Source organism: Lissotriton helveticus, chromosome 2_1 (genome assembly GCF_964261635.1).
Source record: "Lissotriton helveticus chromosome 2_1, aLisHel1.1, whole genome shotgun sequence".
NCBI lineage: Eukaryota > Metazoa > Chordata > Amphibia > Caudata > Salamandridae > Lissotriton > Lissotriton helveticus.
The window spans coordinates 193,917,361-193,939,980 of record NC_136059.1 but is presented as its reverse complement, the minus strand read 5'-3'; the positions used below and the strand labels follow the sequence as shown (position 1 = coordinate 193,939,980).

At 47.0% G+C, this 22,620-nt stretch overlaps 1 protein-coding gene across 6 annotated transcripts in view; it reads right to left on the bottom strand.

Annotated features, from left to right (window-relative positions):
- LOC144819281 (uncharacterized) overlaps window positions 1-22,620 on the bottom strand; it is a 752,536-nt gene that overhangs the window by 405,589 nt on the left and 324,327 nt on the right. For all 6 annotated transcript variants that reach the window (XR_013607256.1, XR_013607258.1, XR_013607259.1 and 3 more), the window contains exons 4-5: window positions 10,073-10,123; window positions 8,252-8,302 (exon numbers count right to left, since the gene is read on the bottom strand). Coding sequence is in view for 2 of the 6 variants with exons in the window: in XM_078677246.1 (XP_078533372.1) it covers window positions 8,252-8,302; window positions 10,073-10,123 (102 nt within the window). In the remaining 4 variants the exon portion in view is untranslated. The remainder of the gene's footprint in view (window positions 1-8,251; window positions 8,303-10,072; window positions 10,124-22,620) is intronic.

Sequence of the window (22,620 nt, the reverse complement as noted above, 5' to 3'; positions counted from 1 at the left end):
GAAATGCTCTAGAGCGTTGTCTGCTTTGTCGCCAAAAAGGCAATGGCCATCAAAGGGCATATCCATCAAAGTGTTCTGGACATTCCTTCTAAAAGCCAGTGGACCTCATCCAGGCATAGCGATGAAGCACTATTGACGTGGAAGCGGTTCTGCCCTGGGTGTCGGTGGTGCCCAGCCCATAACGTATTGTAAACTTCGCTGCATCCCTCCCGGCGGCAACAACCTGAGAGAGCACTGCCTGGGCCTCCTTCGGACACTGAGGTAGCACCTGCGCCTCCGTATCCCACACCAAGTGGGAATAACGGCTCAAGGGACATGCTGTATTTACGGACCGCAGTCCTAAGCTGGCGGAAGAGAAAATTTACTTACCAAGGTGGTCCAGCTTCTTGGATTCCCTTTCCAGTGGAGCAGTAGGGAAAGTGCTTTTGGGAGTGGAGGCTTGGACTACCAAGCTCTCTGGGGTGGGGTGTTGAAAGAGGAAAGTAGGGTCGCCCTGAGTCGGGCGGTGGCATTGGGCAAACATACTGTCCACGGGAGCCCACATGTTGGTCCTGGACCACGTGTTCAAAAGGACGTCGGTGAGGGCCTCATTAAACAGCAGCAGGGTCTCCGAAGAGCCGGTTGAAGCACCTCTGTCAGGAGGTTAGTCCTGAACGCCACCAGAGGAAGCTTGAGGTTGAAAGCCTCAGCCGCCCAACACAACAGCACTGGGTACGACGCTCCCTCCTCCCTAGCCACGGTAGGAAGAGACAACATGCCAAGGTCAGGAGAAGTGTAGAGACCACGGGCATCCCCCAGTTCCTCTCTCCAGTCCTGGTCAGAACCTAGCTGGTCAGTTGAAGGGTCACCTGACCCCTCCCAGTCCTCCTCCTCATCGTCTGGATGCCACTCAGGTTGATATGAGGCTCCAGGAGTGAACAGGGGCACAAAAACCCCACTTGGCACCGGGACCGGTGTCGAACGCCGCCAGTCCGGCTCTGCGTCCATGTCGAGATGGAGGCCGTGGTCGATGCCGGCCTGGGGGGTGACGGGCATCGAAAGCAGTAGTGGTGCGATCAAAAGCTGCGCCGGTAGAGGCGTAACGAGGTCAACTGGCGCCAATCCGGATCTAGGCCTGGATCCAAGGGGGGCCTGCTGCGCCGAGGCCGGAGCCACCAGCAGAGAAGACCTAGGCCCCCAAACCAAGTCCGCGGGGTCCAAAGGCGTGACGACAGGGTCGGTCCACCCAAAGATGGCATTCATCACCTCGTAGAACATATAGAACATATGAAGCTGGGCGAGAGTCGCTCCGGGTTCCGGTAAGGTAGGGAAACTGAATTGACTCTTCGGGCTCCAAGCGTGGAGTGGAAGGGCACCACCCGCGTGCCTTGTTGGATCGGCCGAACGGCGAGGAGAAGTCAAAGAGCGACGATGCTTCTTCGACTTCTTCTCTGCTTCAACTTACACGACCCCAAGTGCGAAGACTTCAAAGATTTGGAACCGGAATGGTGATGGCTCCACGACCGGTCCCTCAACCTCTCTCTCGACTGGGTCCTCAAATGGCAAAGAGCCGACTACCGGTGCTCAAGCAGCTTTCGGGACCGTTCCCACAAATCTTTCACCACCATCGACCGGCAGTCAGAGCACGACTTGGGGTCGTGGTCCCACCCCAGGCAAAAAAGACACATGTGGGGCGGATCCGTCACCGACATCACGCGATGACAGGAACCGCATGCCTTGAAGCCGGGCATATCTCATGCACCGTCGGAATCGAAGACTTCAAAAAGAAGTCAACAAAAGTAGAGAAAAAGTTAGTCAAAAAATGACTTGGGTACCGCTCGCCTGGATCTGCGCGAGGGCGGCGTCTAAGTAGCTGCTGCGATGTCATCCGGCAACCACGACGCCAACGACTGAGCCGACCGACGCCACCTTCCGAAATGCAGAGGTGCTGCTGACGAGAAAACTTTCCGGATCCAGTGTCATGCCTGGTGGTAATCCTAAGGTAAGGAATCTATATGTGTTTCGTTCAGATTACAAGACATTAAACAATGTCTTGTCAAACATGACCTTGAATTATGTGGAAAATTCACTTGTTAAACACGTCATTCATCACAGATCCTGAGGAATGGTTTAAATATCTTTTTGCGATGTGCTACGAGGTGTGCAGCTGTGAGTTTATCAATGACAAAACCGCAACACTGTGTTGGAAATACACAAGAGTACCCCACAACTTGTAACAATATAAAGATCTTCATATCCAGTTTTGCAACAACTCATGCTCGTTCAGAGCTTTACTATGTGATGGATAAACTTCAGGAATGGTGTCTGTATCAGGATATAGACTCTGTTATGTTATTTTGAGCAAATTAGAGGATGCAGATTTCCAACTCGCTGATTATCTAGGCAATATGACCAGCGTGCTAGAAAAGGATGAGTACATAGATCATTTGGGCCCAAGACCTATTTTTACAGAAATTCTAACAATGCAGTATGTACGAAAGTCAAAGGCATCACCTTAAATGTAAACAACAGTGTCAAACTCAATGTGGACAGTCTAAAGGATCTATTGAATAAATACTCTACCTCTAGCTACCGTGAAAAGGATAAAACAATTGTTGTAAAACAATTAGCATATTCAGGTCCAGAAAATAGAAAGAAATTACAACCCAACCAATGCATAAAACCTTGCATGCAGTGCTTGATAATAGGGTCTTGACTGGAGACTACAAAGCCCTACCGTACGCTTACTGAAGGTGCATTAGAGTCTCACAAACCTGACTATGGACATGAGGTTATAGCACTCGTTCTCCTGCATTTTAGCATGCCCCTCAATTTGCAGTAAAGGCTATTTTATAAAGAAACTATTAGAAAATGCTCCCATTGTTTATCCAAACCCCTAACAATATTTTGGCTTTATTTGTGTTGGCAAAATCTTTATACAGAACTATCCCTAAGGTTTCTACACATCAAGTTTATAGAAGGCATACAGAATAATCACAACGATGATGCATTGTTACCTACAGGCCTTGTAAACACGGTGATTGTAGACGGCCTTATGAGCGAAGGTGGGGAACCACCCTGAGATAGAGAACACTTTTACACAATATTCACACCATCGCAATCTAAGCATATGTTACATCATACAGAATTTGTTTTAGAAGGGTAAGAGCAGTCGTTCTATAGCTCTTAACGCCTCATACCTGGTTTTATTTTAAAAAACGCAGAGACAAACAACAGATATCCATTAAAGATAAACAGAAGTACCCTAGTAACACCCAGTTTTTCTTGTACGTCTTTAACAATGCTACTCAGAAACCACACAGTTTCTTACTGGTAGATTTAAAACCCAATACTGTAGAAGACTACAGACTGCATGCTGGTATTTTCCCACCCGATCTCCTGGACGCTTACACACTTTAAACCAAGCCCAAAGCCTATGGACAGAATCCTTAAACATTCACACTCTAGACCTTATAATACCAGATACTGACCAAGTCGGTGCGTCTTCACCATAATCTAGCCCTCCTAAAAATGCTAGTCACAGCTAACCCACAGCAAAGAAAGGCCACCCTGTGTGCGGCTTTGGATGATTTAGTGGCTGCTGTTTCAGAAATCGCTCTAAACACCCTAAAAGTTAATGTATATCAGAGCACCAGTTCCTTGTTTTGAAGAAGAAGTGCCACCTTATCAAGAAGCTCAGTAATAAAAGGTCATCCCTCATGTCTAAGAAAAACTCGTAAAGCAGTCAGGAGGTTTTATAAGTTCTTTCTTGGGCATAGCTATACCGCTAAACATCAGCCTCCTAACCAGGGACTGATGGATTATGCCCAAAATATGTACTTGGTATCATGGCAGCAGCTGGAACAGTTGGGGAAGTCTACGGATGATGCCTGGGATATCTGGAAAAATGTGACACAGCGCCTGGATGCCGAGATGAAAGAAATTTTAACCATACTGATTTCAAACCTTACCACAAAGCAGGTCTTTACACCAGCACACTTCAAAACATTACACTTCAAAACATTAAAAAATATTACAGGATCCTACAAGACTGGGAACTGGTGGAGTCCCTCTGCCAGGAACTAAGTCACTACTTCTCCACCAACGAGGGGTCGGTCCCCTCGCCGGGAACGCTGTGGGAGGCAGGCAAGGCCGTGGTCCGCGGGGTGGCCAGGGGTTTGGTCCACGCTAAACGATCGGAACAGGTGGCCCAACTCGCACGTATGGAATCCTGGGCGGCGCGGTTGGAAGCTGCGCACTCCTTGGGCGGGCGGACAGATGCTTCCCGACAATTGACAGCGGTTCGCGAACAGATCCGCCGAATCTCGCTGGAATCGGCCAAAATGCTGTGGCGCTCGTCGGTGGCACGGGTTTATGGGTGGGGGGACAAGAACGGCAAGCTCCTCCACAATCTGGTGTCTTATCCTAAAATCAACCATATTATTCCTGAGGTCCGCTCAACCGATGGAACCCTCCCCGTGAATTCTGCGGTCGTAGCACGGACTTTTGCTGAATTCTATGAATGCCTCTATGCGGCTCGACCCTCAGGTGCGCCTCTGGCCGCCCTGCTGGACGGGGCTGGTACCCGCCTGCCTTCCATCCCCCAGGACACTGCAGAAGTTCTGGACCGCCCCTTCACCCTGGAGGAGGTTCGAGATGCTATCTCCCTCCTGCACCCGGGTAGGACGCCTGGTCCCGACGGATACCCGCAGGAATATTATGCGGCCTTTCGTGACATCTAGGCTCCTGCCTGCTGGACCTTTTCCGCCATGTGGCGGAGACTGGCTCCTTCCCCCCTGAGTCGGACTTGGCCACGATAGTGGTTATCCCGAAGACTCAACCGCCATCTCTGAGCCGTGCAGACTACCGCCCGATCTCGCTGATCAACACTGAGATTAAGCTCTTCGCTGGTCCACCCAGACCAGTGCGGGTTGATGCCGGCTAGAGGTACCCGCCACTGCATCCGTCGCCTCTACCTGGCCTTGGCCCACCGTGATCGACTGACCCCGTACCTAGCCCTCCTTTTCCTTGACTTCAAAAAGGCCTTCGACACGGTGAACTGGGACTACCTGCAGGACGTGCTGGACCTGATGGGCTTCGGCCCCTCGTTCCGCCGCCTCATCAAAGCCCTCTATACCAACCCCCGAGCCCGGGTACTTATTAACGGAGAGCTCTCCGAGGCCTTCCCGATCCGTAGGGGCACGCGTCAGGAGTACCCCCTCTCGCCACTTCTGTTCGCATTGGCGATGGAGCCCCTGGCGGCGCTCGTCCGGCAGGCTGGGCCTGGGACTCGAGCCAAGTGGACAAAATAGCCCTATATGCGGACGACGTGCTGCTCTACCTGGCGGATCCGGCGGATTCAGGCCCTAGGTGCCTGAAGGTCCTCTCGGCTTTTGAGGAGGTCTCTGGACTTCGTCTTAATGCAGCTAAGTCCACTCTGGTCCCGCTCACCCCTCCAGGGGGTGCTATGACTGGCAGTCGACTATTCCCCTCAGGAGACACTCTGTCAAGTACCTCGGTGTATGGGTGGCTCTCTTACCTGAGCTTGAGTGGGCCCTGAACATTACGCCCCTGGTCGTCCGGATGAAGGCAGACCTTAAGAAGTGGCAGACTCTTCCCCTGAACCCCCTGGGTAGAAGTGCGCTCTTCAAAATGATGGTCCTCCCCCGTTCCCTTTATATCCTGCAGAACATCATGATCCCCCTTCCGGGCAGTTGGTTCCGCGAACTCGACGGGCCCTCACCCGGTTTCTCTGGGGGGGGGGGGCGGGAGATCGCGCATATCCCTGGCGCAATGCCGCACTCCCCCCTTTGATGGCAGTATGGAGGTGACCAACCTCCTCCTCTACTATCTGGCCACAAAACTTATCGTCATCCACGATTGGTATGCAGGCAGCTGGTCCGACCCTGCCTATCGGGTGGAACTCAACGCGATGGACTTTCCACAGGTCCAGGCACTTCTGTATGGCAGCCCAGTGCCACAGGTGATGGCCCCAGTCACTAAAACAATGTTCCTGGCCTGGCGTACTGCCCTGAGACACGTGAGGTGGGACCAGAAACTCACTCGGCAGACGCCACTCTGGCAGGGGGCCTGGATGGGGGAGGTCTCGTCCCTGCAGGGGTTCCGACGTTGGGACCTTGTTGAAGTTTCGGTGCTCGGAGATGTTTGGGTGGGGGATCACATCCGCTCCTTCGTGGACCTACGGCAACACTATGCTCTCTCTCACTCCCAACATTTTCGATACTTACAACTACACCACGCCCTCTACACGCATCTCTCACCACCTGTCTCCCTTTCGGAGTTTAACCCATTGGAAGCCCAAGTGATGATGGGGAATCTGGGCAGGGGGGTGGGGGGAGTGTCCCGCATTTACCGGTCCCTAGTGAATAATGGTCCCGCTTCCTTAGACCGGCTTCGGGCCCGCTGGGAGGGATGGCTGGGCCCCCTAGACGAGGCAGATTGGAGCGATGCCCTTATGGCGCCCAAAACCCTGACCACGTCCTCCAAGCTGCGCCTGGTCCAATTATACTATCTCCATGCGGCATACCTCACCCCAGTGCGGCTATTCCAAGCCCGACTGAGACCCTCTTCGGAGTGCTCGAGATGTGGTACGGCCTCTGCCGATTTCTACCATATGGTGTGGCTCTGCCCGGCGCTGGCGGCATTCTGGTGGGGGGGGGGGGTGGAGTGGGAGTTCACACAGGCCCTGGGGTGGGAAGTTCCACACGACCCGCTGCGGATGCTCTTGGGGGTCTTTGACGGCCTAGACGGTTCTAGGATGGACAAACGCCTCTTGAGGACGGCTGTGGCGGTGGCCAAGAGGGACATAGCCCTGCACTGGTCACAGGCTAAGGCGCCTACTCTAAAGGGATGGAGGAAGGGAGTGGACTGGTGTGGGATCCAGGAAGAGGCCCTATTTGAAGCACGGGGATGCCCGGACTTATTCCACAGAGTGTGGGGCAAATGGTTTAATATGATACCACCATGACATTCTGTTTTCTCTTTGTTCTATGTCATAATGCAACTGCTAAACAAACTGCCGTGTTTGATTGTAATGGACTGTCCCTACCTGTAACATCCCTCATCCCTGACCTGCTCCCTTTAATGCTTAATGAACTGCAGCCCATGAGTTTCTTTGCTTAAGTAAAACCAATAAAGTTGATTATCAAAAAAAAAAATATTACAGGAAGTGGAATGCTGAAAAAACTGGTTGACTCACATGCTCCTGACTCTGAACAGCCTCCACCACCCCCTACAACGCCTCAAGAACCACCACCATCCTCAGACATCATTGTAGAAGAACTTAAAAAAAATATAAGTCAAAGGTACAGAGGGGCCGAGCAAATTATGCTAATTAAAATGTCAGCTTCAAATACGTCACAAAACAGTAATAAATATACCCCAGCTCAGCCTTAGAGTATGTCCAGCACCAGAACTCACCACTTACAGGTTACTGCAACACACTGTCATAGAGCATAATGGAAGCAAGGTGTTACAATACCATCCCATAGAAAGTAATGTTAACTAAACAAAGCTAGCTCCGAAGTCTCTGGCACCTCCTCACTCATGAAAAGGTGGCATACAAACTAAGAGGAGATGTAACTCGGTAAACAAATATGGGATTCAGGTTACATTATCTAAATGAGGATAGTAGAAGCCTCTACAGTCCTACAAGATTACAAGCTCTGGGTTTATTGGACATTGACCACTAGCCGCTTTAACCCCTTAATTGCTGCCGTCGGCCAACGGTCGTCACGGCCACTACCTCCCCAGTGCTGCGTGCGACCGTTGGACGTCCATTCAGCACTAGTTCCAATGGACAGCGCAGCACTGGGGAGGTATTTACAACGCTCCTAAGGTGTTAACAGAGGACAGTACGCCTGAAAAGGAAGAGGGGGAGGAACATGGTCTCACAGATGTTCACTCAATGACTGTCACTGGGGGTAAAGGAAAGGGCAAGAGTGCGGAGGGTCAGGTTGTGAAGGTAATTGTTGAGTAGAAGTTAATATGGGAAAGCCTGATTGAAGTTCTGTACTTATTTTTCAAAACACAATAATAACTATAGAAACCTTAAATATATTTACATTTAGGGCATGGTAAGACAATGCAATTTGCTAAATGTAACATGTTTTTTGTGATAAACGGGCACATGTAGTCAAGGACTGCACTTTACAACTAAACCAGGTCCACTGTCAGAACACAAAGTGATCTTTCTAATTTAAGAAAGCTAATGGTGTTTTGGTTGGGAGTTTGACTTTGGGTTGACAATTACCTTTCCAACCAACCTTCCATTGGTGATGGGACGAACTCCTCCAGCTTGATCCTGGATAAGAAAAAAAAGAAAAGGAGATGTCTGACTTGCGTTGTTTGCAGCTCGTCACTTCCTTTGGATAAAGGTCAAATACAGCTCGTCACTTTCCAGTGCCAATAGTCAAATTTGCATCTTCATGCAGTACATCACCAGAGCCTCCAGGACACAAGACATTGAGCAATGGCCTGATGTATGATTGCACCAACTGGAAGCAATTACACTTACCTGCAATGTGAATTCGCCTTGCTGTATGGTCATTTGAGATCTCTAAAGGTTGGAGGGCAGCGCAACTATTAACAAACCAAACAATGGAATTTGGCAGGACTTTGCTGGTGAAGGTGTGGTGGCTGTGCACACAATGCAAGCACTGGAATATTTAATGTGTGCCCTTTCTGAACCTACAAGGGACATTTGGGTTGTCCAAGGGGCAGTGTGGGCCTAGGCAGGATGGAGAGAATTGTCTTCTGAGCTTTACAGCCTTGGGTCATCAGACTCCTGGTCTTATCATTAAGGACACAGCTTCTGGATAAATGACAAAGTCTTACATCATTAATCTTCTAATCTCGGCCAACCCTTACACAGAGTAAGCTTCTTAAAGTCAAACATTATTTGTGAGCAGTTAGGACAGCAGCAGATTCAGTATAATCATCAGCAGCGCTGATTTTTGGGAGATTTTAAAAGCCTGCAATGGAGAAGGGCTCAAACAGAGGGCTTCATTTACAATCTGCAATTTGAAGTATGTGCGTAATACCACGTAGTATTTCTCAGTTACAAGAAAATGCTGTTTGCTAACCTATTCACCGGCACCTCAGACTCCGCCTCTACTACCTGTTCTGTTCAGTGCACAGCACTACGAACACGTAGGTTTATGTTTTTGTAGTAAATGTGGGTGAGAAGGGAAGTAGATGCAAAATGGGAGTACTTACACACAAATGGGAGCCAGTTGTAGGAGAGGGAATAAAGAGGGGGTTAGAGAGGCAATTACAAATGCAAACATTGTTACTACAACCAAAGACATAACAAAACAGCTGGAAATATATTCTCCAGCTCAGCCTTGGAGTACGACCAACACCACACATGGCCAATCACAGGTTACTGCAACACCCTGCCATATATTGTAATGGAAGTAGGAAGTTAAACTAACACCCTATAGGAAGTATTGTCAACTAAACAAAACTGGCTCCAAAGTCTAAGGAACCTCCACGCTCATGAGAAGGTGGCATACCAAGTACGAGGAGATACAACTGGTGAACATAATGTGGAACTCAGGGTTACATTATCTAAATGAGGATAACCAAGGTCTCTACTGTCTGACAAGATTACAAGCTGTGGGTTTACTGGACATTGGCCACGAGGCGCTAGAGCACAGGGCAGTATGGCTGAAACAGAAGAGGGGGTGGAACATGGTGTAACAGAATTCATACCCTCAATGGCTTTCACTGGGGATGGAGGGAAGGGCAAGAGCGCAGAGGGTCAGGTTGGGAAGGAGTTTTTTGTGTATAAGTTAAGATGGGAAAGCCCAATTGAAGTTCTGTACTTATTTTTCAAAAGGCAAACAACACTATTGAAACCTTAAATACATTTACATATTAACATTTAAGACATTGAAAGACGATATAATTTGCTAAACGTAGCTTTTTTGGTGATAAAGTAGGTCATAACTAGTCAAAAGCCACACTTTACAACTAAACCAGGTCCACTGTCAGAACACCAAGTAATCTTTCTAATTTAAGACAGCTAATAGAGTTTTGGTCGGGAGTTTGACTTTGGGTTGATAATTACCTTTCCAGCCATTCTTCCGTTGCTGACGGGACAAACTCCTCCGGCTTGATCCTGAGTAAGAAAAAAAAAGAAAAGGAGATGTCTGACTTGAACTGACGTGAACTGTTTGCAGCTCGTCGCTTCCTTTGGATATATCAAATACAGCTGGTCAATTTCCACTGCTCAGCAGAGAGATTGGCATTTTCATGAACTTTATAACCAGAGCTCCCAGACACAAGATATTGAAGAATGGTCTGGCACATATTTGAATCAAACTGGAAGTAATTACTCTTAAGTGCATTGTGAATTCCCCTTGCTATATCACCACTTTAGACCTATAGAGGGCAGGAGGGCTGTGCAACTATTAAAAAACCAAAGGAAGGAATGTGCCAGTCTCTGCTGGTGAGGGTAAGCTGGTTGGGGACACTATGCAAGCACTGGAATATTTCACAAATGCCCTTCACAAATCTACATGGGGCTGTTGGGTTGTCCAAGGGGCAGTGTGGTCCCTTGCAAGGCGGAGGGTATTGTCTTGTGAGTTTTGACAGCCTTGCGTCATCAGACTCCTGGTCTTATCAATAAGGTCACCGCTTCTGAATAAATGGCCACTTCTTACATCATTAACCGTCTTATCTGGGCTGGGCCTTACATCGCTTTAGCCTCTTAAAGTCAATGATTACTTGCAAGAAGAGTGGAAAGAGGCAGATGCAGCGTAATCATCAGCAGCGCTGATTTGTGGGAGATTTTAAAATTCTGCAACGGAGAAGGGCTGAAACAAGGGCTTCATTAACAAACTGCAATTTGAAGTGTGTGAGAAATACCCCAGTTCTACTACTTTTAGTAGAATGTGAGTAATACCACAGTAGTATTACATTTTGTAGTATGTGAGTAATGCACAGTAGAATGACACTTTGTAGTATATAATGCCACAGTAGTATTACATTTTGTAGTGCGTGAGTAATACAACAGTAGTATTACTCTTGTACTACAAAATTCTATGCACTAACCTACTCGCGGATACCTTCACCACTGCGCCTACTACATTTTCTGTTTAGAGCTCTCTGGACATGTCGGTCTATGTTTTTGTAGCAAATGGTGGTGAAACAAGGGGAGTAGCTGCAAAAAGGGGATTACTTACGCATAAATGTGAGCGGGTGTACGAGAGGGACTAAAGAGGGTTTTAGGAAGGGATGTAAATTCAAACATTGTTACTACAGCCAAAGATATCACAAAACAGTAATACATATACTCCAGCTCAGCCTTGGAGTACGTCCAACACCACACATAGCCACTCACAGGTTACTGCAACACACAGTCACAGAATGTAATGAAGTTAAAATAAAACCCATAGGAAGTAATCTTAGCTAAACAAATGTGGGTGCAACGTCTCTGGCACCTCCTCGCACATGAGAAGGTGGCATACCAACTAAGAGGAGACGCAACTAGTTAACAAAATGTGGTACCCAGTTTTACATTATCTAAATGAGGATAACCAAGCTTCTACTGTCCTACAAGCTTACGAGCTCAGGGTTTAATGGACATTGGCCACTAGGCGCTAGTACAGAGGGCAATATGTCTGAAAAGGAAGAGAGGGTGGAACTGGTCTAACGGAAGTCATGCACTCAATGACTGTCACTGGGGAGAGGGAAGGGCAAGAGGGTGAAAGGGAATGCCTGTCTGAAGTTTTCTAATTATTTTTCAAAACACTATAAAGGCTATTTAAACGTAAATAGGTTTACATAAAACATATTAACATTTAAGGCAAAAAAAGAGTGTGTAATTTGCTAAAAATAGCATGTTTTGTAATAAACTAGTGAGAAAAGAAGGATCCCCTTGGGTAGGTTGTATTACCTATTCTCAGATATCACACATACCCATACATTCTCCTCATTGTCCACACATTCCAAGATTGAACCATAAATAACAGGGAATACAACTTCAACACTTTATATAAAAAATTATATCACATATATTTAGTGTTAGCATAAAAATTCTCTTTAAAAACCCATCATCCATCAAAAGATGTTTTTAAATATGATTCATTTAGTATAGAAATATTAATGATTGTATTTTATTGTAGGTGACTGCATGAAAACGTTTAACAAAAGACAGAGTGTATATATATATATATGAGTCTTGATAAAGATGGATTTATAAAGCCTTTCCCATCGAAACGTGTCAACGCTATATTTTGGTACACAATCCGTTCATCGGGCATTGGTGAAAGAAAGCTAATTACAGATTGAATATTTCCATGCCAGTGATAATATGTTAGGACGATGTGTAAACTGTTAAGACTGATTCTTTTCTGTCTAGCTTTTGGTCCTTTCACTCTTTATATGTTTTCATGCCAATTGTGAATAATCTTTTTTAAATATTGTGTTTTTATTAATTTCTGTGATATTAAATGTATGGATTGATGAGCTTTTAAAGAGAAAAACATTTTTATGCTAACAATAAATATATGTGATTCAATTTTTTATATAAATTGTTGAAGTTGTTTTTCCCTGTTTAATATGGTTCAATCTTGGAATGTGTGGACAATGAAGAGAGTGTATGAGTATGTGTGATATCTGAGAATAGGTAATACAACCTACCCAAGGGGACCCTTCTTTTCTCACTGATTGTGCCCTATTCCTTTTGGGTTGCAAGGGGCCCCTCTTTTTTTAGGTCTCGCCTGTCGATGCGCATGCGCATCGAGCAAGCGAGACTATAGGGGCTCATCGACTCTTTATCTAACTTGCAAGGAATCGTGGCGATTCCTTGCAGTGCCCGTGACTTTTAAGCTCAATGCGCATGCGCATTGAGCTTAAAAGCGCGTGCACATGGCCCCAGCCGCCTGCCTTGCCTACTCTCCCGCCCCCTCACTTCTTGATTGCACGGCCGCTAGGCCGTGCCTCCCCTACTCCTCCTCCTACTCTCCTCCCCTCCCGTCTGTTCCCGCAATCCTCCCACACCCCCGCTCCGCCCCCTCACTCTCTCTGCCCGCCCGCTCTCCACTCCATCAGGCAGCCAGCCGCACTTCTCCCACACCCCCGCTCCGCCAATAAAAACATGTTAAAAGACACTTTGAAACCATTTTCCTTGCAACGTTGAAAGTGGGTCGATATTGGTGATCTTTTTCTCAAACCAAAATTCAGAGGGACATGAAATTCCTACTTTTAACGTGAAAGCGCGTAAACTTCAGTTTGCGGGTGCTAACCGCATTAGTTCAAATTACACGAAGGTCGAAAGGGGAAAAGGTTGCACATCCCTACTTGCTGAGCAGTCTTGTGAGCGGTCTTCCTCGCAGTCGAAGTCCTCCGGTAAGTCCAATGCAAAGCCCTCCCCTTCCCGCCGTGTCGCATTTCTCCTCCCCCCTCCCCTCTCCTCCGTCCGTTCACTTCATGAATTAGCATTCAAACACACAAACTTCCAGGAACTTTTTAAATAAGCAACGAGTATATTGTTCCTGACGTTTACATTTCATTATGAATTTAAATCACAGTATCTAGCGGATAGTCCAGGCACTTTTTAAACTGCTCAAACCACCGAATTTCATAAGCATTTCGCCTTGTTGTGGAGATCTGGGCACCCTCTAGCTGGATTCTTTTTACATTCAGACCATTGCATTGAGTTGTTTAATTGTGTCTCGGCTGTATGCAGTTTTCTTATATGGACCGCTTTTTAGCGTAGATTACGGTCTAGTTACCCATTCAATATGGCGCATAAGCTTAGTCCTCTTTTCATGCGCATGCAGGAAGCGCATTCAGGAGGTACAGGCTAATTAAATTCAGTCACCCGCGGATTTTCGTTTCCGTGCTTTTCGCGTTTTTCGTGTTCAGGAGACAACACCACAGGCTGCTTTCGACTGGTGAGTAGAGGATTCTAGAAGTGCTTACTCTTGACTGGGAACTCGGCAGGCATCTCCAAGTTTTAGTGCGGGTAAACTTATCGCATTTACGGTCTTTTTACAGAGCGTGTTACTCAATGAATAAAGATCGTGTTGAAAGGAACCCCACGCTACCTTTCATCTTTGGTGAGTCTGTTTTACGATTTTTGGTAACTCTAATTGAGAAACGCATTCGAGAACAGATGTTGATATCACCAAGTCTTACAGCAGACACACTCACAGTATTACGGTCTTTTTACGGAACTGGTTTAAGAATGAACATACAGCGTTTTTAAAGGGATTCGCCTGTGCCCTACACCTTCGATGAGTTGTGTACTGAAATTTCACGTAGATGCAAGTGAGAAACGCGTTGTGTACAACATGCAACAGCATTTTACATTTAGAGTGCTCTGTTCTATGATTGCAGATTTGAACAAACTTTTCGCCTTCATACTATTTTGAACAGTATCGTGACATCAGAATTTTGAAGTTCCTTCGTTCTTGGTATCATGACTGAGTCGCATGTAGACGCATACATAAAAGATTGACATTGAGCAGTGTGCTGCAAGGCAGCACATGGTTTCATGCTGTTAGTTATGTGGGCTGGAAGTGTTACTGCACGTCTTCTCCCACAATGGGCGTGTTTTGTGTGCTCATGGTCTTATATGTATGTGCGCCTAATACCATAGCAGCCTGTCGTCGTTCTTTTTCTCGTACCTTTTGTGTCACCCTCACTCACCCCCACTCACCCTCAACCCCTCACCCTCAACCCCTCACCCTCCCTCACCCTCATTCACCCTCAACCCCTCACCCTCACCCTCACCCTCACTCACCCTCAACCCCTCACCCTCACTCACCCTCAACCCCTCACCCACCCTCAACCCCTCACCCTCAACCCCTCACCCACCCTCACTCACCCTCACCCTCAGCCTCACCCTCACTCACCCTCAACCCCTCACCCTCACTCACCCTCAACCTCATGCTAAAGATTTACAAAAAAACCCATTAACAATTCTAAAAGCACTAACTCTAATGCTGCGAGACCTATTGCATTTCTAATGCTTCTCTAAACGTTGTAGTAAACTAGGTCACAAGTGCTTAAGGAGTGGACAGCACTTTAACGACTAAACCAGGTGCACTGCCAGAATACCAAACGATCTGTCCACTATAGAAAGGTAAAGGTGTTGTGGTCGAGAGTGTAGCTCCCGGTAAATAATTACCTTTCCAGCCGCCATTCCCTTCGAGCTCGTTACTTCCTTTAGATATAGATGGAATACAGTTGGTCACTTTCCACTGCACAGTAGTGGGAATTGCATCTTAATGCTGTATATCAACAGAGCTCAAGGACACAAATATTGAACAATGGCATGACATATGATGATACCAACTGAAAGCAATCACACTTACCTGCAATGCAAATTCCCTTTTCTGTATGGTCATTTCAGATCTCTGCACAACTATTAACAAACCAGAAGATGGAATGTGCCAGGCTATGCTGGTGAGGGTGAGCTGACTGAGCACACCATGCATGCATGTGAATGTTTTACGCGTGCCCTTTACAACCCTACAAGGGGCAGTTGGGATGTCCAAGGGACAGTGTGGACCCTGGCAGGGCAGAGGGTATTGTCTTCTGAGCTTTACAGTCTTGGGTCATCAGACTCCTGGTCTTATCATTTAGGTCAGTGCTTCTGAATGTACCACTTACCAAGTCTTACATCATTAATCTTCTAATCTGGGCCTTACACCACGTTAGCCTCTTAAAGTCAACGATTACTTGCAAGAAGAGAGGACAGCGGAAGATGCAGCATAATCATCAGCAGGTCTGATTTTTGGGAGATTTTAAAAGTCTGCAACTGAGAAGTGCTGAAACAGAGGGCTTAATTCACAAACTGCGTTTTGTAGTATGTGAGTATTACCCCGGTACTATTACATTTTGTAGTGCATAAGCAATACAACACTTTCGCCTCTGCCACTACTACCTTTTCTGTGCAGAGTTCTCCACCATATGTGCTGAGCTATCCGGACATGTAGGTCTATGTTTTTGTAATAAATGTGGGCGAAACAGGAAGAGTAGCTGCAAAATGCGGAATAATTGCACATAAATGAGCGTGGGCTGCAGGAGAGGGAATAAAGAGGGGTTAGGGAGGGATATTGTAACGGGGTGTACCGGAAGCTACATGGAGAACACCCGTCCATGCCGCCTACCAGTCCCACAATGCAGCAGGGCGACCCGGAGTGTGGAGAGAAACGCCAAACGGATTGTTCACCCCTCCCCTCTCTCTCTCTTCCTTCTCAACAGGACTTTGAGACTTGCGCTTCCGATGACATGGGCGAGGAGGAATGGCCCTTTAAAGCATGGAGAGAGGCGGAGTGGGAAGAGCCGGCGTTCAATACAGGTACTACAAAAGGGGACGACCCGGAAACCACGAGGTGCTTGTACACCTGGAGGACGGAGGAGGAGTTTGGCGAGAGAACGGAGGTGCAGGAAGAGACAGAGCGGAGACGAGGAGAAACCGAAGCAAGAGGAGCGGAGAACACCGGAGGAGAAGGAGAGCGGTCAGAAACATCGGAAGCCGGGGGAGTAGAGGAGAAGAGAAGCCCGCAGAGAGCAGAGTCGGCGTATGACAAGAACGGAGGAAAGCCAGGAGGCCTACGTTCCTGCGAGCCGCCCAGCCACTCACCCAGGGGAGGTGCGTGGCTCACCCAGGTGCGTGACCGCTTGCGGGGCTGGGTGGGGGCTGGAGGTACACTAGGTACCAAACCACGGGTTACCTAAACCTCCCGGTTCCCTTTTCCCTGAGCACGGTCCCTGACCACCCCACTTCAGCACACCTTGTATAATAGAGCACCGGTGGACTCCCTCACTCCCTACCCCTGTGTAAATATCGTGTGCAGACGTCTCACAGTCCTTTGTTTCTCTTTACCTTTTTGGGAGAGTCTCCCGTCCCGCCGCAACGGACTCGGAGGAAGAAGAACCCACCCCACAGATCCCCGAGGGATGCAGAAAGAAGGAGAAAGTCCGTCAACGGAGACGCAGCAGGAGTAGATCCCCGCGACGATCACACTATTTGAAATCTAACTGTTCGGATCAATTGTTGGCAACAATAAACCCCTTGTTGACAAAATCTCGTCTACTGCCCATTTCTACCTCTCAACCAGCGCCCCTGGTTACAGTGGTGGAGAATGCGGGCAGAGTGAATCTCGATATAGAGATGGAGTCCCTCCTACAGCAACTGATCAAGGGACAGGAGAAACTAGGATGGGTGGCTGAACAACAGTTGACGTCGGCTCAAGCCGACCGCGAGATCTTAAGAAAAGCCTTAACCGAAAGGGAGGAAACCCCGACAGTATGGGTTGATCCGGGAACTCAGGGGAGAGTAGAAAGGTCCATCCCTCATGGGTCCTCAGTGGTGTCCTTACAAAAGTTCCATCCCGGGGATGACCCTGACGCGTTTATGCTCAATTTCGAGAGGGCCGCGAGGGCCTGTGGTTGGCCCGTGAGCAAATGGCCTTTTTTCTGGGCTCCTCTCCTGTCAGGAGAGGCGCAGGCCGCCTACCAGGTGGCCAACCCGAACGGAGACACTCCCTATCCTGACGTAAAGAAGATCATCTTAGACCACTTAGGCTTAGACCAGGAAGCCTACAGACAAAGATTCCGGAAAGAGCGAGGTGCTCCGGGGGAGAACCCCAAGACCCTGTTTGTTCGACTGAAAATGGCAGCGGACAAATGGTTAACCCCGGCCACGAGCACTAAGGAGGAAATCATGGACAGAATATATCTAGAGCAATGGAGTAGTGTGGCTCACTGGTTAGAGGCAGCAGGCCTGAGAGCAGAAGTCGGCCCGGGACCAGGTTCAATTCCCGACGCGGCAGGGTCGTGGACCTTGGTCAGCGGACTCGATAATTCTCGCTTCGGTGCTTACTCTAATCAGGGGTTCCACTCGGCAACTCTGGGCATTAGCTTGCCTAATCTCCACAACGGCCCCACCAATTCCGGGGATGCCTGGCTCCACCTTGGGGACTCCCAGCAAGGGACTATCCCACAGGGAAAGCCAGGACGGGTTCCCCAGAGTTATACAGCGCCGGGACGCCCCGTTGCTGGGGCAGCTGTGCGCTTTACAAGTATACTACATTTACATTTACATTTAAATTAGCAAGACAGCACCAACTTGTGGCAGACTGTCACAAGCGCCGATGTGGACAATTAAGTGTTGGTGCCAAGCACGGGAGACCGCTGGCTCAAATTAAGCACCGCTATAGCACTAAATTGAGTATGGTGTATTTGAGACAGGATTAGTGCAATTTTAAACTACGAAGTCAAAGGTACCCAAAATGGGTATACAGCCAGTCTGTCAGGGAAGTGCAGTTCAGTGCCGTACATATTTGTGTTGCTGTTATCAGTAGATCTTAAATCAGTAATACTTGTAAGTGACCCACAAAGGGCAAGTTGAAACTGAGCTAGATGACAGGTTTTGAGATGCTATGTAAGGAATCCATGCAGTGTCTGTTATGGGGATGATATGAATTATGTTTAACACCAAGAACCAAGAGTGGAATCTGGAATGTAGTCGTTACGTGAAATGTACCATCAAAAAACACAGAAATATTAGTCCACCTTCAAAGCTGGAAATGAACCAGTACAATGGAATTCCGTTCTTTTAACCTGAAAGAGGTACCCTACCGCGACGTTCTCGGGACCCTGCCTATTTCATCTAGGCGCCCTTTTGGTTTGGCATGTTTGGTTTTTCCATTGAAATCTGTAGCACAGACAGCTGCAGAGGGTATACTGCCATAATTCATTATGCACCGCCTGGCCTAGGAAGAAGGTATCCTGACCAGGACAATAGTTTCTCTCAGGACCCGAACATGCTGGAAAGGAATGCATCTCACATGGAGTTTATATTCATCAGCACACTGTACTCATGTTGGTCCTATATGTGCAGAAAATGTGCATACATGTGGGTCCTGCTTGCGTATTTGTTCTGCGAACTTACACTATGTACCAGCATCCATGCTTGCTGGGTGTTGACTCAGCAGTTTCCTGGTAGAGGTTTTGGAGTATGGTGATCTGGTGGATGAGTGTGAATGGTGGTGGTTGCCTTAAAAGGATAGTTCCTCATCCCCAGGATATTAAATTGTTACTATGTCATCAGGGTGTTAAGCCATATTCCTAGTGTGAGTTCAGAGCCATCCAGCATGGCCCCATGGGGTGTGCTTCATCTTGTAATGCGCTTTCTATATCAAGCAAATATATATGTAGTCCTCAGGTAATACCTCGTTACGCCACAGCTCCTCCAACTAGCTTCATCCAGTCATCAGGTTCTTTAATTTAGGATCATCTTCAACACTATTTCAAACTTTTCTCCTTTTTACCAATATCATTATGCTGCTGTTCTTCAAGGTCCAGCCCATGATACCACAGTTTTGAAAGCTCTTAATCTGCAACCTTAGTCCACATGTCATCAACCTGGACATTGCTGGTTACCCTTGTGATAGAAACTACCGGAGCTAGGATCAGAAAAATACAGAGATGAGGGGATAGGATTCAGTGGAGATGCCCACAAAATATATATGTTCACAAATCAATCTCTGGTAATACTGCATGATCCCTGAGAAAGGGAAAGAGAGGAGCTTGAGCTTAGAAGGTCAGGCTTTAAGAATGGATGTCATTTAGGGCTGACCAGGGGTCACAGATGCAACCCCTGGCGTGACCCTTGCAACCCCTGGCACTGCATTTGCGACCCCTGGCCTCAGAAGTAGCACAATCAGTGCCAGGAACACAAGGACATCTTGGCAATGTGGGCATCGGTTGGTGAACCAATCTCTTTGTTTTTTTGTCATTTTAATTACAGTGTCAGTGAATAATAACATATTATCCACTATTAATGTAATAAAAACCATAATATGATTCTCTCTGGCAGTAGATATAAGTAAAAAATGCTTTTAAATGTGTTGTGTGCATGCATGTAGGTCAATGTGTGTGTATGTGTGATTTTGTGTGTATGTGTCAGTATGTGTGTGTGAATGAATGTAAAGGTCAAAAGGCATGTGATGTCACTTCCGCTACCCCAGGACTCTTGGTGAATTGACGTTCATGGCCTCAAGTTGAATGTGCTGTAATTTGTAATTCTGAGTCTAACTCGAAAAAAAGGGAACAAAGGTATGGGAAGTGAAATGGGCATTACAATTACAAGAGGCATTTGCGGTAACTCCCCGTAACTATACAATGACACAGAAATGTAACTAGGGTCAGGACATCTAAGCATCATTCTTCCAATGAAAATTTTTTGGAACAAAATCACAGGGTTTATTAAGGGAGGCACAGAATTTTTTCAATGACATCTTGCTGATACCCAAAAAAGTGGACGGTTGTATGTCAGAATAATGGAATATCACATGCAGAAATATGCTCTTGTACAAATATCTTTTGATAAATATTGTTTAAATATCATCCCGTTGGGTGTTTATTTCCAATTTGGTATCAGATATTTACAAGATCAAGTTATAGCATAGTACAGAAATTCCTTGTGTCCACCAGCCTAACTGGGGCACAGACCTAGGAAGAGTAATTAATGCTTGAGGAATGGGAGTTACTGTGAACTGGGAAAGTTACCACGGTCATTTGATTACAAGATAGAGTAGTTCACTAATTTGCCCGCACAGGCGGGGAATTAGTGCGCGCAGGCGGAGCGTGGGAGGATCCACGCCGTCATGAGCACACGCCGCCCGTGGCTCATGACGGCGTGGAGCCGTCCTGAGCATGGAAAGGGTTAACAGTGGATAAGAGCGTTACTGCTTCCCAGATTCTGCTACAGTTCAAACCAGTCTTCACTGGTCCAGGCAGTGCATTGCCTCTTCCACTGGATCCAATGGCAGCCGGAACCATTTGAAAGTGGTGGGGCATAAAAGTTGGGTATGAATGTTGCACAGCAAATTGTTTGAAAAGAGAATGAGCACCTGGTGAATTTTAAAGCAAATTTGAGAAACAAGAAGGTTTATAAAGCATTGTGAAAGTATGGACTTAAAATATTTAAACATGTTCCACTTAACTATGTAACTAGTACATAAATATGACATGGTCTTTATAAGAACCTGTCTGACAATTTCTTCATGCAGTCTAGTTATCACTTCAACATTACCCAAAGGTGTTAGAGCGCTTTACAATAAAACAGGTCTTTATTACAAGAATTACCATTTTCAGAAAAAGTTGCAAGTTATGATCATTACAAATGCTCAAAAAATCAGGAATATGCTCTATAATTGCTTACAAGTAAGATACCAATTCTACGTCTTATTTAGCTTATAGGTTAGATCGATATAACGTATGTGGTATACATATATATGTATTCTGCCACTGTATGCTGCAAATCAAGTTAGCTGCACAGCACATCTGCTAACTTCCAGGCCTGGTCACAAGCACAGACTAGTGTGCGTGATCAAAGACAACTGGGTCCCCCAGGGATTTCCTTACCCAAATATTATTCTCCAGCAAAGCAGACTACAGACACACGCCATTTGATCTGTTACAAGGCACCCTGTGTATTTAGGTCTCGCCTAGACAGCGCCTGCGTTGTCGCAAGACCTATAGTAAACACAAATATGGAGGGTAATTTCTCCTGTTGCTTGCCATTGGTTGATTCTGGAATTGGTCTTTTTATCTGGCTTATGGTTGGCTTTTGATCCGATACGTCGCCTCCGATTTGCAGGAAGCAGCACCGACCAACTACAATTTAGTTCCACTTCTGGCTGTTATCTATTCATTTACGGACTACTTGTTTTCTTGCTGTTCCCGGAGTTTGCACACTGCCGCCGCTAGCACATCTGCCAGCTTCCTTCTCTCACCCGACACCTTGCTCCACCGCTCTGTACCCTCAACCGACTCTTTGCCACTCCCCGCACTACTCCCGGACAGCCGCCTCAAATGCTTGTATGTTATGGGGTTGATAACAAATTAGCGCAATAAGTAAACAACACGTTGCAGTTCGTATCGGCTTGAACATCAAACCTGTCTTCCGAAAGCTCCAGCGGTATTGTGAAACCTGATCCCTCTGGTGGCTTGCTGGAAACATTTTAGATATGCCTGACCCGACGCCTTGCATCACCGCTCTGTACTCAGTACTGACGCTTTGCCACTCCACGCGCTACTCCTGGACGAGGGGGCAGGGGGTGGTGGGGGGTAGTCTGTGGAGTAATCAGGTTATTGTATAACCCACTTGTGTGCTGATGTGCTATTTTTGTTCACCACAACGCTATTCTCTAATCTGCTTCTTGAACATCTACTGTGTCATAGTACTATGAGCTATGTTAAATAAAAAGATTTAAAAAAATAAATTGTAATGACACGGTGACAGAACATTTGGCTTGGTAGGCCGTCTAAAACAGAAAAATATTGGCCGACGCCCAGTATCTTTGCCCCCAATGCTCAGTTTATTGCCCTGCCCCTCGGAACACAAAAAGCACTATGACGTGGCCTGCACTGACCTCATCATAGCGCTTTTTTCAGTGACTTTCAGCCATGCTGAGAAGCAGATGTGCTTCTAGACAACATGGCTACAGGACATTCACATTGACCAGGCCCATGGCAAGACGGAGGAGAGAGTGATCGCTCCAATACCTTTGGATCGTGAACAACAAATAAACCATTGCTCTTCATGTTTTAACAACTTTTTACGAAATGCATTTGTGTATGTACATGGAA